The 16820-nt window shown below is 22.3% G+C and overlaps 2 protein-coding genes across 4 annotated transcripts in view; one reads left to right on the top strand and one right to left on the bottom strand.

Annotated features, from left to right (window-relative positions):
- Positions 1-16820, bottom strand: part of LOC122511607 (nuclear pore complex protein Nup88) — a 151905-nt gene that overhangs the window by 52068 nt on the left and 83017 nt on the right. The window lies entirely within an intron of this gene.
- LOC122511610 (uncharacterized protein F21D5.5) lies at positions 166-6778 on the top strand. 3 transcript variants are annotated; one of them, XM_043626978.1, is made up of 8 exons: positions 166-419; positions 1240-1724; positions 2029-2274; positions 2369-2440; positions 5067-5348; positions 5422-5703; positions 5855-5916; positions 6291-6778. In XM_043626978.1, the coding sequence occupies exons 1-8, from the start codon at positions 278-280 to the stop codon at positions 6412-6414; spliced, it is 1695 nt and encodes a 564-aa protein (XP_043482913.1). In that variant the 5' UTR covers positions 166-277; the 3' UTR covers positions 6415-6778. The 3 variants fall into 3 exon arrangements, with proteins under 3 accessions (XP_043482913.1, XP_043482914.1, XP_043482912.1); XM_043626979.1 differs by having other exon boundaries at positions 6253-6778; XM_043626977.1 differs by having other exon boundaries at positions 6183-6778.

Raw genomic sequence — 16820 nt, 5'->3', positions numbered from 1 at the left:
GAAAAAAAAATACAAGTTCGTTCTCATATTTGTAATTCCTAAGATTTTAGAGTATCTTTATATTTTTATTGATCGTGAGGAAAATACGTTTTAGCACGTGTTCAGTATAGCAGACAACAGTGAATTGCCTCGTGAAGTCAGCTGTGTGAACGCATGCGCATTTGTTTAGTTTACAGTGCACGTCACCGTTATAATCTTAAGGTTACGATTTCTCTATCATCGTTTTCTACAGCTTTTTTTTTATTCTAAGAGAAAATTGTGAATCTTCAAGTAAATTATGGGCACGGAGATTAAAACATGTTACATATATTCTGAAGATGACTCAAGACCTGCAATTTTCTTGCCAGATAATAAAGAAGTATTTGTTGGACGAAATATTGAGTCAAAAATCACTGACACACAATGTTCTAGACGCCAAGGTTAGTTTACAATATTGCACAACTTTCTCTTTTTATAAACAAAAACAAAATTATTTTAAAATGAAAATTCTACTCTCACGTCTTTTGCGCATTGGTAAGTTTTTTTCTTCTTTTTGTAATGAATTTTTTTTTTTTTTTGCTTTATTGGGGAATTAAAGTACATAACCTCGAAATGCTTAATATTTTCAGAAAAATTTTATTTATTGTACTTTTAATTTTTTATTATATATATTTATTTTTTTACAAAGATTTTAACTAATTTTATTGTATTTTTTCTATTTTTTTTTGTATTTTTTGCTTTTTTTGTATTTTTCTCTACAATTGTATAGTTAACTTTTCTTTAGATTAACAACAGTAAAAATTATTTTGTTTCTTAAAATCTAACAGTGTGGATAAATTAAAAAAAAATTACTTTACTCGGATTATTAAGGCCAGAAAAGTTTTTTAAGTAAACTAAATTTTTAATTTCTGGTTAAAAAATTTTTTGTTTGATAATTTAACACCTCAGATAAATTTTTTATAACAAAATCTTATTTTAAGAAAGTAGAATTTAAATTTAAACATCGAATAATTTTTCTTTTATTATTATCAGTGATTAACAAAATTTAATTTTAACGAAAAAGTAGAAATTTAATTTAAATTTTTCAACATCGAATAATTTTTGTTTTATTAATTTATTAAAATTATTAATTTTTATTTTATTAATTTATTGATTTATTAAAATTATTAATTTTTGTTTACGAATTTTAACGAGAAAGTAGAATTAAAATTTTTCAACATCGATTATTTTTTGTTCTATTATTATCATCAACATCATCAGTGAGACTCTTCGCAAATTATGCGGATCAAAGTGTTTCTGTGCAACAAATAGGAAATCGTTCGAGTGGTTTAAATGGTTTTAAAATTGACAAAGACGTGAAAATTGTAGCTCAACATAATGATCGTTTGGAAATTCTTTATGGAAAATATCCCTACACTATAGAATTTAATCCACCGCCAGTGAAACAAATGCTGACCTCAAAAGAAAAGAAACGTGCACACGAATCAGATTCCGAGTCCAATGATAATAATTTGAGTGAGAAGAAAATAAAGAAGGAATCTAGTCTTGACAGTAATGAGGATAGTTTGAATTTTAGTCTTCCATCCACATGTTCAAATAGTCAAGAAAATTGTTTATTAGAGACGAAAAAAAAAATTTTGAAAACAGACAAAAATTTACAACCAACAGATAAAGAAATATGGGAGGAATTTGGTAGAGGGACATGTTTAGTTTTCACCAGTAATGGAGTTATTGGTCGTTCTAAAGTAAGTTTTCTTCTTTTTCAAAACAGAGGGAAATTATTTCTTTTTTTTTTTTTTAATTTAAATTTTGAAAAAGCTCAGTTCTAAAAAACGTAAGGGTCATTTTCGCTATCGTATGTTTTGCGAAAATCACTCTTACGGTTTTCAGAATTGAGCCGTTTTTAAAATTCAAAATTCAATTCATTTTATATTCATTTTCAATAATTGATTCATTATTTATTTATTTTTTTTTATTAATTCATTTTTTGTTCATTCATCTATTTTTTATTCTTTAACTAATTTTTTATTCTTTAATTTAATTTTTAAGATTGCCGCATACGACATGGATAAAACTCTCATAAAAACAAAATCAGGACTCGAATTTCCAAAAGACGCAAACGATTGGCAATTATGGCATCACGAGGTTCCGAATAAATTAAAAAAATTACATGCCGATAATTTTAAAATTATAATATTCACAAATCAGGCTAGTTTAGGAACGGGTAAAATAAAAGTCAGTGATTTTAAGCTAAAAATCGAGAGAATTGTGAAAAAGATAGGAACTCCAATTCAGGTGGACAATTTTTTATTTTTTACTATACCAATCATCAATTACATTATTTATGAAAATCTTAATTTTAATTTTTGGATTATTTTTTAAAAAATAGGTTTTTATCGCTGTTGGTCACAGTCGTTTTAGAAAGCCTTGTACGGGAATGTGGGAACTTTTATCTAACGAAGTAGGTAAATTTATTTATTTACTTGGTGAAGAATTCATTTTTTTATTAAAAAAAAATTATTCAATGAAAAAAAATTTCTGAAAATTGTTTACAACTTAAATCCAAAGTTATTAATGATTCATAAGCATTTGAACGTTCAAATGAACGAAATATTTTTTTTTGTAAATATTTACATAGATTACTGTTTGCAGTAAAAATTAAAAACATAAATTTAACATTATCAGGGTGGTCACTTGTCAGTAAAGTTAGGGAAAAGTCAGGAAAACAAAATTTTTGTCACTAAAGTCAGGGAAATTAAAAAAAATTGAGACTTCTTTTTGACTTATTTTCAAAAATTACTAATTTTTCCACTTTTTCTCCAAACATTGAAAAAAAATACCACAATTTTTAGTAAAAAAAAGTGCAACTTATTTCGATTTTTAAAGTGTGAAAAATAACTATAAACGAATCTTTCAAAATTTATTTTTGAATCATTTTTTAAGATAATTAAATTTTACAATTTTTTTTTCAAAATTTAAAACAAAAATTTTTTTGAATAATTGAAATTTTGCAAAATTTAATTAAAAATAATTGTTCTTTTTAAGTATTATTATTACAATTATTTTTGAAAACCAACTTTTGAAGAATTTTAATTGCAAATTTTGAAAATAATTGAACTATCAAAAATTTTAATAAAAAATCTTTAAAATGTAAACTTAAAAAATGAAAATTAATCGAAAATTAGCTTCTGATTTTTAAAAAATCAATATTTTCACTATTTTTAACAAACCATATTTCCCAAAATTCAAGTACATAGAAAAAATAAGATTTTAGAATTATTTTTAACATTTTGGAAAAAAATGACGTTCAAAATTTTCAATTAAAATTCATCAAAATATTAATTTTTTTTTTTAAATTATACAAAAATTCTTTTAAGAAATTCAGTTATTTTCGAAAAAAAAATACATTTTAATATTTTAAAAACTAATTCTTAGAATTGTTTTATCAAAATTTTTTAAGATTCAATTATCTTCAAATAAAGTAAAAATATAAAAACAAAATAAAAATTTAGTTTTTTAGACTTATTAAAATTTCGGAAAAATCATGTTCTTATTTTTAATTAAAATTCTTTAAAAATTTGATTTTTTTTTCAATAATTCAATTGTTTTTACCAAATTTCAATTGTTTGGAATTTTTTTAATTGTATTTAAAAAATTATTTTCTTTCAAAAATTATTATTTAAAAATATTTTTTAATTAGTTGTAAAAATTTCTTTATTAAAATTTTTTTAAAATATTATATCTTAATAACTTTAAAAAAATCATGGTGAGTTACAATTATTATAAAAAAATTGAGTTTTTATATTTAAATAATCGAATTATTCTAGAAGAACTTTCTGAAAATTATTTAAAATAATTTATTTAGAGATGAAGTTTAGTTGAAAATTGGTTTTAATTGCAATTTTTATAAATTATTAAAATTCACAAATTTGACTGATTTTTTGTAAACTTTCATATTTTATTGTAAATAGAACTTTGTTAGGAAAAATAATTTTAATGTCAGTAAATTGTCAGTGAAATTTCAGGGATAATAAATAATAAATAAAGTAAATAAAAAATAAAAATAAATAAAATTTCTTTTCTTAGAAAATAAATTTTTAAATAACCGTATTTTGCATTAATATCAATTCGTTTTTTACAATTATTCATAAGCAACTATATTTCTATATTTTAGAATGTTAAATTAATATTATTAATATTAATATAGATTAAATTTTAAAAACTTTCCAATTAAAGTTTTAAAAAATTTGAATTTTATTTTATTTTATTTTTTATTTTATTTGAATTTAAAAATTTGAATTTTTGAGGTTTAAAAGATTTTTTTGTAACATTTTTACACACATTTTTTTCAAATTAGTTATATTTTCAAATATATAATATTTAATTGAAATACTTTCAAATTATTCAAAATTTCATGAAATTGTTTTGTAAACAAGTGGATTTTAGAAATATTTTAGTTAAAATTTCTAGAAAATAATTGAATTGAAATTTTGAAAATAATTTTAATACAGTAGTAATTCTTAAAAATTATTCGAGTTTAAAGGATTTGAAATTTGAATTTTTTTTTAATCTTCCTATGAAAAAATAATGGATAATAATTAAGTATTTATTTCAAAAAATCTATTTAATTTCTAAATGATTTATTACAATTAAATATATTCAAAAAAAATCGTATTAAAAACATATTTTGGAGTTTCAATTATTTTTAGTAACTAAAATATTTTTAAGGTTTGGGAAAAAGTCAACGTTTTGTCTAAAGATCAGGGAATTCTTTCAATGTTTCATGGAATAATTTATTTTCAGAGTTATTCTTTATGACCGGGAAAAATAAATCATGACCGTGAATTTTTTTTATGAAAAAAGTGGCCACCCTGAAAATGGAAGTTTTTAAATGGATTTAATGTTAAAATGGAAGTTTTGAAGTTGATTTGACTTTAAAATTGAAGTTTTTAAATTGATTTGATGTTAAAATGGAAGTTTGAAGTAGATTTGATTTTAAAATTGAAGTTTTGAAGTTGATTGAAGTTTAAAAATTCCGGGCGATGAAAAATATTTACATTCTTTTAATGTTTCCTTCTCGAATGTAGAAAAACGACGGAGTGTTAATAAATAAAGAGCAATCATTATTTGTCGGTGATGCGGCTGGTCGACCGGCTCACAAGGACACAAAACGAAAGAAGGATCACTCATTGGCTGATCGATTATTGGCGATGAATTTAGGTTTACAATTTCACACGCCTGAGGAGCATTTTCTTGGTCATAAACCTTCTGTCTATAATCCACCCGTTTTTCATCCTAAAGAGGAGATGAAGAAAAAAATAGAAATTTGCGATCCACCGAACGCTGAAATTACATCCAAAGAACAGGAGGTACTTTATCTATAGATTTTTTTCTCTATTTGGATATTAACCCTTTTTTTTTCTTTTCCAATTTTTAAATTAGATTATTGTCATGGTTGGATGTCCGGGTTCGGGAAAATCTCACTTTGTCAAAACTTATCTCACCGATTACAAGTACGTGAATAGAGATACTTTGGGAAGTTGGCAGAAATGTGTCGCCGAGACTGAAAGGGCTTTGGTACAGGGGAAAAGTGTTGTTGTCGATAATACAAATCCAGACGAATTGTCGCGGCAAAGATACGTTGATGTGGCCAAAAAACGAAAAGTTCAAGTCAGATGCTTCGTAATGGCGGCTAATAAGGAACATACCAAACATAATAATAAGGTTTGATTTAATGTTAATTTCTCCATAGTTTTCCGATTTTTCATCATTCAAATTTTCTACCATAAATATTTTCGAAAAATTTGGTCAATTTTTAATATTTTACAGAACTATTTTCATCTGTTCTGAAATAATTTTTAATATCATTTTGTAGTTTCGCTGTCTGACTGATCCGACGCATGAAAAAATCAGCGATATTATTATAAATTCTTACATGTGAGTAAATATGTATTTACTAAATAAGGAAATTTGTTTTAATTTATTTAAAAAACTTGTTTTAATGAAATTTAAAAAATTGTTTTAATTTATTTAAAAAATTTGTTTTAATCTATTTAAAAAGATTGTTTTAATTTATTTAAAAAAATTGTTTTAATCTATTTAAAAAATTTGTTTTAATCTAATAAAAATAAAAACGAAAAAATTCGATATAATGCTGGTTAGTAAATGAAATTCAGTGACACCGAAATTCATTTTCTCATCAGCAACATCGAATCGAAGTTGGCCTGGCGTTGCATAAGATTTGTGAAACTCCTGCTACTTCTGTGTCTTCAGCTACATACCTACTTCTTCTCAAATCTTCAACCTTACAGAAAAAACTTCAAAGTTCCAAGTTTGGAGGAGGGATTTAAAGAGGTGGTGAAAATCAATTTTGTCCCAAAGTTCCAGTCAGATGAACATCGTAAACTTTACGAAATGTATCTTCTTGAAAATTGATTTGTTTTTTTGTATTCTTCAAAATTTGTTTATAATTTTCATCTCTTCGTATATTGAAAATTTTTAATTTCTCGATTTTGTTCGTAACTTCGTATAATTGTGGAAATAAATATATGTAGTATACTGTTTGTTCATTCCTTCGTAATTATAGAAATAAATCATTTCAGTTTATTTATTTTTTCATTGTAGATTAATATAAGTGTTGTCGAACAACGAATTCTTAGACTGTTATTGTAAAATTATGAGAACGACTTAAGAAAGAGATTTTCTGCGTATTTTGTAGTAGAGATTTCTTTTTCTCTCTTGAATTATTTGTGATTTGAAACTATTACTAGAAAGTATTTTTAATAAACGATTTTTTTTTTATGAAACGCATTTGTTTATCTGTTGAATAAATTTTCTATAAATTTTTTATAAAACTCCAAAAAAAATCCCTTTGATTATAATATAAGTGATTTTTTTTTTGGAGTTTTATGGAAAATTTTTTAAATAGTTCATTTTTGTAATAACCATTTTGAATTTTTGACATTACTTTAAATTTGTAATCTTTGATTCCAGGAGTCCTTAGATTCTAAGTTCTATAAAATACCGTTTGCTATTTAAGATTTTCCATCATTTTTAAGCAGAGACAAAAAAAAACTTAAAAAAATAGGATTTTAAGTTTCGAAAAAGTTCAACAACTTTTTGAAAATCCCACTATTTTAAAATAAACATTTTTATTTTTTTTTTAAATCTGACTTTAAATTTGCAATTAATTCAGGGTTGCCACAAGTCAGGGAAATTGGGGATTTTTATTAAAGTACTGGAAAAAATTTTATTTTCGAGAAGTTACAAATAATTGCAGAAATTCAATTATTTTCAAAAGTAATAAAATTCATCGCAGTAATTCAATTAGTTATTCTGTTCAAAAATTTAAAAAAAAACTCGTTCAAATTTCAATTATCTTCAAAATTAATAAAGTTCTTCTCCAAAATTCAATTATTTTCAAAAATTCCAATAAAATTCTTGGCAAACATTTAATTATTTTCAAAAATTTTTCTCAATTCAATGATTTTCAAAATCTACTATTTTAATAAAATTTTTCAAAAAAATTCTATTGTTAAAAAAAAGGTTTTTATAAAATTCTAAGCAAACACTAAATTATTTTCATAAATAATTAAAATTTCACAGGAATTCAGCTGCTTGCAAATTTTCTATAAAATTTTTCAAAATAATTGAATTATTTTCATAAATATTTATGAAATTTATTTCATAAAATAAAAACTTTGCCTCCAGCAAATATTGTGAAAAATAGAAGATCAGTACGTCTGACTAAACATTTTCTTTACTACTTACAATTATTTCTAAAAATTTTAATAAAATTCTTGGCAAAATTTCAATTATTTTCAAAAATTTTGCTTAATTCAATGATTTTTAAAGACTTATTATTTTAATAAACTTTCCAAAAGAATTCTATTATTTAGAAAATATGTAATAAAATTCTATGTAAAAATTTAATTATATTTAAAAATTATTAAAAATTCTCCTTAAAATTTCAATTATTTTTAAAAGTAATAAAACTCTTTGCAGAAATTCAATTATGTTTAAAAATTATTAAAAATTATCGTAAAAATTTCAATTATGTCCATAACTAATAAAATTCTTCTCCAAAATTCAATTATTTTTAAAAGTAATAAAATTCTTCGTTGTAATTCAATTATTTTCGTAAATAATAAAATTCTTTTTAGGAATTCAATTATTTTCATAAATAATAAAACTCATATAGCAGAAGTTCAATTATTTTTAATACAATTTTTATCTAATTCCTAAGAAAATATAATTTCTTCTCCAAAATTCAATTTTTTCGAAAAATTTTAATAAAATTCTTGGCAAAATTCCAATTATTTTCAAAAATTTTCCTTAGTTCAATGATTTTCAATGACCTATTATTTTAATAAAATTTTCCAAAAGAATTCAATTATTTAAAAAAACTGTAATAAAATTCTATATGCAAAAATTTAATTATGTTTAAAAATTATTTTAAATTCTCCTCAAAATTTCAATTATTTTTATAAATAATTAAATTGTTCTCCACAAATCAATTATATTTAAAAATTTTAATAAAGTTCTACGCAAACTTTTAATTATTATTAATTATTTAATTATTAAAATTCGTCGAAAGAATTCAATTATTTCTAGAAACTGTAAAAAAATTCTTCTCAAGAATTCAATTATTCCTATAAATAGCAAAATTCTTCAGATTTACTAAATTCTTTTAAATATTATTTTTATAAAAAATTCAATTATATTCAATTATCTTTAAAAATTTTTTAAATTCTCCTTAAAATTTCAATTATTTTTATAAATAATTAAATTCTTCTTCACAATTTAATTATGTATTCTCAAAAATTTTAATAAAATTCTACGCAAACATTTAATTATTTTAAAAAATAATATTCTTTAGAAGGATTCAAATACTTTTATAATCAGTAAAATTCTTTGCAGAAATTAAATTAGTATCAAATTATCAATACATTTTAATAAAATTGAATTAATCAAATTTTCAATTCTAATTACGAACAAACAAGATTATTTTAAAAAATAGAAAAAATTCTTTGTTTAATTCAATTATTTTCCAAATTTTTAACTAAAATTCTTTAAAAAAAACATTATTTTAAAAAAATTTTAAGAAACTCGTCAAAAGAAATTCAAATCATAAAAACTGGAATAAAAATTTTGGAAGCAATTTGTAGTTTTATTTTTATTCGAAATCAAATAAATTTAAATTTGATGAGAATAAAAAGCGGAAAAAATTAGGACAAAGCCGGGAATTTTGTTGAATGAAAATAGTTGACACCCTGATTATAATTTCCAATTATAATATCAAAATACATGAGGATTAATCAAAACAGTAAATCTAAATAAAAATTGATTGCTAATTCTTTTAAAAGTTATCGTGACCGTGGATTATAGTTTAGAATAAAGCAGAGAGTAAGAAGAATGTCTTTTCTCCATATATAAGAAGAGGGTGAATGTTTATAATGCACATAAATGTAGCAAATGTGGAGGAGGACGTTAGTGAAATAATGCAAAGCAAACTCACGTTACGTTCTTCTGAGATATAGTCCAGCATTTGTTCATATTAAGTTTGCCGTCAAGTCGTGAGCTTTTGAGACCCGGATATGGGGGTAGGTGTTGGAAAATTATACAACCTTAGCATCAGCCGTTATTATTAGTCACCCTTTCCCCCTCCCACACTCCCCTTCGCATTCCAGACTTTATTTGTGTAGATCTCGAGCACCCGTTATATTGCCATTCATCAACTGACTACGTACGCGCAATTTTGCGTTACAATTTCTCCTCTCTCACCCTCTTTCTCGCTCACGTATTAAAACCCATTAGAACACGTCTTGGTGGTTATGGTATTTCACGAATTTTCACGTAACACACCCTGTAACCAGAATATTGTTCCCTGGTTACTGGGAAAACAGTCATAGATAATAATAGAATAGCAAATCGTAATGAGAACAATCCTGGAAACGCGACGGTAATCATAATAATAATTAACGTTGTTATCATCAGAGTGTGTATGTATGAATAGGAAAGGGTTTAGTGGAAAATTGGTTTAGGGGAATGAAAAATTAAGAATTAGGTGTAATGTTACTTTTTTGCTACTACACTATTTTTTACTATTCTAAAATTTCTACTATTTTTTCTTTTCTACTCTTGTTATGTTTGGTACTATTGTTATTTTTGGTACACTATTTTTCTACTATTGTCATGTTCGTACTATTATTATTTTTGGTATGCTATATATTTTTTAAACTTTCCTCAATTCAATTAATCTTCATATCTACTACTTTAATAAAAATTTCCAAAAGAATTCAATTAGTTAATAAAAATTCCCAAAATAATTCAATTAGTTAAAAAAAAATTTTAATAAAATTCTACCTAAACATTTCAGTATTTTCACTTTATTTACTGTATTTATTTTCACTGTATTTCAGTATTTTCACTGGAATTTAATTGTTTACAAATTATTATTCAATTACTTTTTATAAATAATAACATTTTTTACAGGGATTCAATTATTCTCATAAATAATAATACTCAATGCTGAATTACAATTATTTTTAATACAATTTTAATGGAATTTCTCGAAAAATATATAACTATTCATAAAAATTTTATTAAATTTCAGCAAAGAAATGCAATTATTGTAAAAACTTTTGCTACAATTCATTTATTGCAAATATTACAATTAGAGTATTATTTTAAATATATTTTTAATTAAATATCTTCAAAGAAATAAATTATTTTCAAATAAATTTTAATAAAATTCTTCGTAGAAATTAAATTAATTTCAAAAATTTGTCAATATTCAATTATTTATTCAATGTCTACTATTTTAATGAAATTTCACAAAAGAGTTCAATTATTTAAAACGAAATTTTAATAAAATTCGTCTCAAGTATTCAATTATTTTCGAAAGTAAAATAAATTCTTCCCAAAAATCCAATTCTGTTAAAAAATTTACAAAATTTCAATTATCTTAATAAGTAATAAAATTTTTCTCCGAAATTCAATTATTTTCAAAAATGTTCATAAAATTATTGGCAAAATTTCAATTATTTTTAATAAAATTTTAATCGAATTTCTCGAAAAAGAAATTATTTCTTAAAAATTTTATTGAAATTTGTCAAGAGAATTGAATTATTTAAAAATTTGTTGGTAAAATTCTTTATGAAAATTCAATTTTAAGAAACATTCAATTATTTAATAAAATATTTAATTTAATTATTAAAAGCAATGCATTTGTAGAAGAATTTTAGTTAAAAACAGGAAAAAAAATTTAATTCTGCAAAAATTACTACCAATTATTGCAGAAATTCAATTATTTTTAAAAGTAATAAAATTCAATTATTTTCACAAATAATAAAACTGATCGCAGAATTTCAATTATTTTTAATACAATTTTAAACGAATTTCTAGAAAAATGTAATTATTCCTAAAAATTTTATTATAATTTGACGAAAGAATTAAATTTCTTAAAAATTTAATAATAAAATTTTTGTATGGGAATTGAATTTTAAGAAACATTCAATTCTTGTTCATTAAATTATTTATTTTTGTATTTAAATAATTTAATTCTAAGAGAATTTTCAGATAAAAATCATTATTTAAAAACTAATTTTAGTCAAAATTGTAGATAATAATTGATGATTAATTGAAGAATTATCGAATAATCGAAATTTCGTAAAATTAAATTTTAAACAAAAAGATTTGAAAATTGTCAAGGACTTTTTGTAAAAAATATTTAAAATATTTGATAATTGATTTCTTTCCAGGAATTTTAATAAAATTTTTGAAACTACTTACATTTTTCGCATAATTTACTTAAAATTGTATAAAAAATAATTTAAATCCCGTTAAGAATTTTATTATTAAAAAAAATAATTGTAATCTTGCAACAAATTTTATTACATTTCTTTTAAATAATTAAAATCCTATAAAGAATTTTATTATTTATAAAAATAATCGAATTCTTGCAATAAATTTTTATTACATTTTTTTATATTTAAATAATTGCATTCTCATAGAATTTTCTAATAAAAATAGATTTGAAAATTCTTAAGGAACTTTTGCAAAAATTATTAAAAATAATTGATTTCTTTCGAAGAATTTTAATAAAATTTTTAAAAATATTTACATTTTTCGTAGAATTTCCTTAAAATTGTATAAAAAATAATTGAAATCCTGATAAGAATTTTATTAATTAGGAAAATAATTGAATTCTTCCAACGAATTTTTCACCTTTTTTTTATGTAATTAAATAATTCGATTCTCGTAGAATTTTCTAATAAAAATTGATTTAAAAATTTATTTCAGTTAAAATGTTAGATAATTGAATATTAAAAGCAATAAGCGTGAATTTTTAGAAATAATTGAATTTTTAAATTATTTTTTTTCAAAAAGTTTAATGGAATTTTTTTCAATTTTTTGAAGTTTTTAATTTCTAATATATTTAATTAAAGAATGTCAGATTGATCGAAATTTCGTGAAATTAAATTGTAAACCATAGAAATTAAAAATTTTCAAAAGAACTTTTTCAAAAATTATTTTTAAAAAAATTGACTTAAAGAAGAATTTTAGTTAAAAATTTTAGAAATAATCGTAATGAGGAAAATAATTTTTGAAGAAGTTACAGTAAAAACAAAGTAGCAAGTTTCAATTATTATATATTTAATTAATTAATTTAATGAATTTAATTTCTATGAAAAAATAATAATAAATAAATATTCATTTAAAAATAAAGTTATTTGATATTTTCAAAAAAATTTTCGTTTGTTAACCTGGAATACCTGGAAAAATCAGGGAATTTTGAAAAGAGAAAAAGTTTATTTTTGCGTTCGACTATGAATTTTTTTTTCTTCTTTTTTTTGGGGGATTTGTAACAATCGTTGTTGATGTTTTATGTATGTGGGGGTGTGTATATATGTGACACGGTGAATGGAAGTTGCGAGTGGGTTTATATGGTATGAAGTTGAGAGGATGGGTTAGGACCGTGAATATAAAGGGGTGTCGTCGCCGGCGCCGCTCGCGAGCCTGTAATGCGTTATTAATGAACACCAAGAATTTCATTAAAGATTGTTTGTATATCAAACTGTCCACTAAATTATGCCCTATAACCCTCTGGCAGTAGCCTGACTCTCCTCTTCTCCTAAATGCCGAGGAACTATTGGTTTTCCCTCTCGAGTAACGGAAATCCTCTTTTGGCATTTAAAAATAAAAAAAAAATTAATAAAAAAAATTCTCCATCTGAGAAATATTATGTTTTAAACAATTTTTGCTTAAACAATTTTTTTCAACTCAATTGTATGTGACATTAATTTTTAATGTAGAAATTAGTATTTAATAAGTAATGTAAAAATTCATTTTTTAACATTAAATTTTTTAACCGAATTTGAAAAATACGTTGTTACGTTTTAAAATATAGGTATAGAAGGGTATTTGTAATTTACAGGAAAAAAACAAATAAAGTAACTATATATTTTTCTTCGTGTAAAAAATAAAATATAGTCACAAATCCCACCGCTGTCACCGGAAAAAATATATTTTTATTTTAGAAAGAAAAAAGAACTAGAAACCAGAAAATGAGGAAATGGGAAAATACACTTAATCGTTGGAAAAGCTACTCTTCATTTCGTTCAATGCAAATTTCCATCACAATTTAAACGATTCAGTAGTAGAAACGCAACCAACTTTTAGACCAACATAAAGCTAGTTACATTTGTAAATTCAAATTTTCTCATTCTGATTAAAAGTTTCAACTGTTGGCTAAAGTGTTTTATGCGATTTCTTTCATTGTCCCTCATTTACAAAAAATGTCCTCGAAAGAAAACCCAAATTCGAAACTATATACAGAGTAACAGAAAAAAGAAAAAAATAGAGTAGAAATAGAAAAAAAAGAGAAAGTGAGAGAGAAAGAGAGAGTGGATTAAAAAACAACAAATACTGAGTAAAACGACAAAAAAATGAATTTTTTTTTTTTATTCAACATCGAAGGGTGGAGTGTGCACGTCCGGTCAGTTGATGTGGCTCTCGCGCGAACAAGAGGTGAAAAGAGGGAGGGAGAGAGAGAGAGAGAGAGAGAGAGAGAGAGAGAGAGAGAGAGAGAGAGAGAGAGAGAGTGAGGGTGGAAAGAGAGAAAGTGCCCATAACGGGATTAGGTTTGGGAATTGTTGAATCATGTCCCGCGTGTATGGAATAACGCGAATGCGCAGTAAGTAATCATATTAGGCCATGGTTTGATTAAACGAATGATCGTTGTCGACAACACGTGGGTGCAGCACAGTGAGAACATTAATATAAAATTCAATTGTCATTCGACGACATAGTCACACTTTATTAGCTAAGTCTATATATCAACTGATGAATTATTAATGAGACAACCGATATCATTTATTTTCCTATTCATTTAATGTGCAGCATAAATCGAAATTAAAATGGACTTTCAGTTATGGACTTTCAAATTACAAACTAAATTCTATACCACCAATTAGGTTTCTATACTATCAATTAGGTTTTTTTGTTATTAAAAATTTACCATTTTTTTAGGGTACTTTATGTTTTTTAAAAATCGACAAAAGTATTATTTTATAATTCTGCAGGGTTGCCACGCAACCTGGAAAACCTGGAAATGTCAGGGAATTTTGATTGGAATCCTGGAAAATGATTGTTTTCTAAAGTTATTGTGCTTATTCTTAAAATCTAATTTTTCTTTAATTCAATTTTCTTAATTCAATTTTAAAAGAGTTGCCTTTACAATTTTTCTTCGCAATAATTCAATTATTTTCATAAATAATAAAAAAAATTTAAAGATTTACAATTATTTTCATAAATAATAAAACTCATTGCAAAATTTTAATTATTTTTCATACAATTTTAATGGAATTTCTCGAAAAATGTATAATTATTCTTAAAAATTTTATTAAAATTCATCAAAGAAATTCAATTATTTTCAAAAGTAATCAAATTCTTCGCAGAAATTCAATTATGATCAAAAGTTTAAAAAATTTATCGTCAAAATTTCAATTATCTTTATAAATATTAAAATTGTCCTCCAAAATTCAATTATTTTCATAAATAATAAAAAAATTTATAGATTTACAATTATTTTCATAAATAATAAAACTCATCGCAAAATTTTAATTATTTTTCATACAATTTTAATGGAATTTCTCGAAAAATGTATAATTATTCTTAAAAATTTTATTAAAATTCATCAAAGAAATTCAATTATTTTCAAAAGTAATCAAATTCTTCGCAGAAATTCAATTATGATTAAAAGTTAAAAAAATTTATCGTCAAAATTTCAATTATCTTTATAAATATTAAAATTGTCCTCCAAAATTCAATTATTTTCAAAAATTTTAATGAAATTCTTTTTAACAAATTCGATTTTTTTTTCAAAAATTCTCCTCCAGTCAATGATTTTCAATATCTACTATTTTAATAAAATTTTCCAAAAGAAATGAATTATTTAAAAATTTTTTTTATAAATTTCTTCGTAATAATTCTTTTATTTTCAAAAAATATTCAATTTATGTTTACAGAGATTCAATTATTTTTATAAATATGTAATACAATTATTAACAGGGATTCAATTATTATTTTCATAGATAATAAAACTCATTGCAGAATTTCAATTATTTTTTATACAATTTTAATGGAATTTCTCGAAAAATGTATAATTATTCTTAAAATTTTATTAAAATTCGTCAAAAGAATTCAATTATTTAAAAATTTGTTAATAAAATTCTTTATGAGAATTCAATTTTGAGAAACATTCAATTATTCAATAAATTATTTACTTTTTTTTATTAAAAATAATTAGGTATTTAAAAAGAAATATTATTCAAAAATTCGTCTCAAGAATTCAATTATTTTCAAAGGTAATAAAATTCTTAGCAGAAATTCAATTAGAGTCAAAATTTAAAAAAAAAGTTATAGTCAAAATTTCAATTATTTTTATAAATAATATTAAAATTTTTCTCTAAAATTGAATTATTTAAAAAAATGTGAATAAAATTCTTGGCAATATTTCAATTATTTAAAAAAAATTTAATAAAATTCTTGACAAAATTTCAATTATTTTCAAAAACTTTTCTCAATTCAATGAAATTTTTTTACAAAGATTCAATTATTTTTAATACATTTTTAATCTACTCGAGAAATGAAATTATTCTTAAAAATTTTATTGAAATTCGTAAAAAGAATTTTAATTACCTATTTAAAAATTTGCTGATAAAATTCTTTAAATGAGAGTTGAATTTTAAAAAACATTGAATTCTTCAATAAATTATTTTTTTTTGTATTTAAATAATTGAATTGTCGTAGAATTTTCGAATAATAATTGATTCAAATATGAATTTCAGTTAAAACTTTAGATAATAATTGAGTTTTGAAAAGATTTGAAATTATAATCTTTGAATGTTTGAATTTTTCATACTTTAAACTTAAAATTGTGTAGATTTATTTTTTTTTGTAAAAGTTGAATTGAATTTTTTTGAAGCTATTTAAAGTTTTGATTTTCTAATATATATTTGATTGAAGAATTTCCGAATACCTGAATAATCGATGAAATTTCGTAAAATTGAATTATGTAAACAAAAGGATTTGAAAATGTTGAAAGAAATTTTTTCAGAAATAATTAATAATAATTAATTTAAACTTTATAAAGATGAATTTTAGTTAAAAATTGTGGAAAACAATAATAATTGAATTAAAATAATGAAAGTAATTTTGAATAAGTTGCAGTAACAATATTCTTATAATAGATATAAATTGATGATTTTATCAGTCCATCATTTTTAATTATTATAAAACATGAAGTTCGACTTGGAGCCATCGATATCTTTATGTTT

Source organism: Leptopilina heterotoma, unplaced genomic scaffold (assembly GCF_015476425.1).
Source record: "Leptopilina heterotoma isolate Lh14 unplaced genomic scaffold, ASM1547642v1 Lhet_88, whole genome shotgun sequence".
Taxonomy (NCBI): Eukaryota; Metazoa; Arthropoda; class Insecta; order Hymenoptera; family Figitidae; genus Leptopilina; species Leptopilina heterotoma.
Note: the sequence above shows the minus strand (reverse complement) of the source record. Positions and strands in the feature narration are given on the sequence as shown.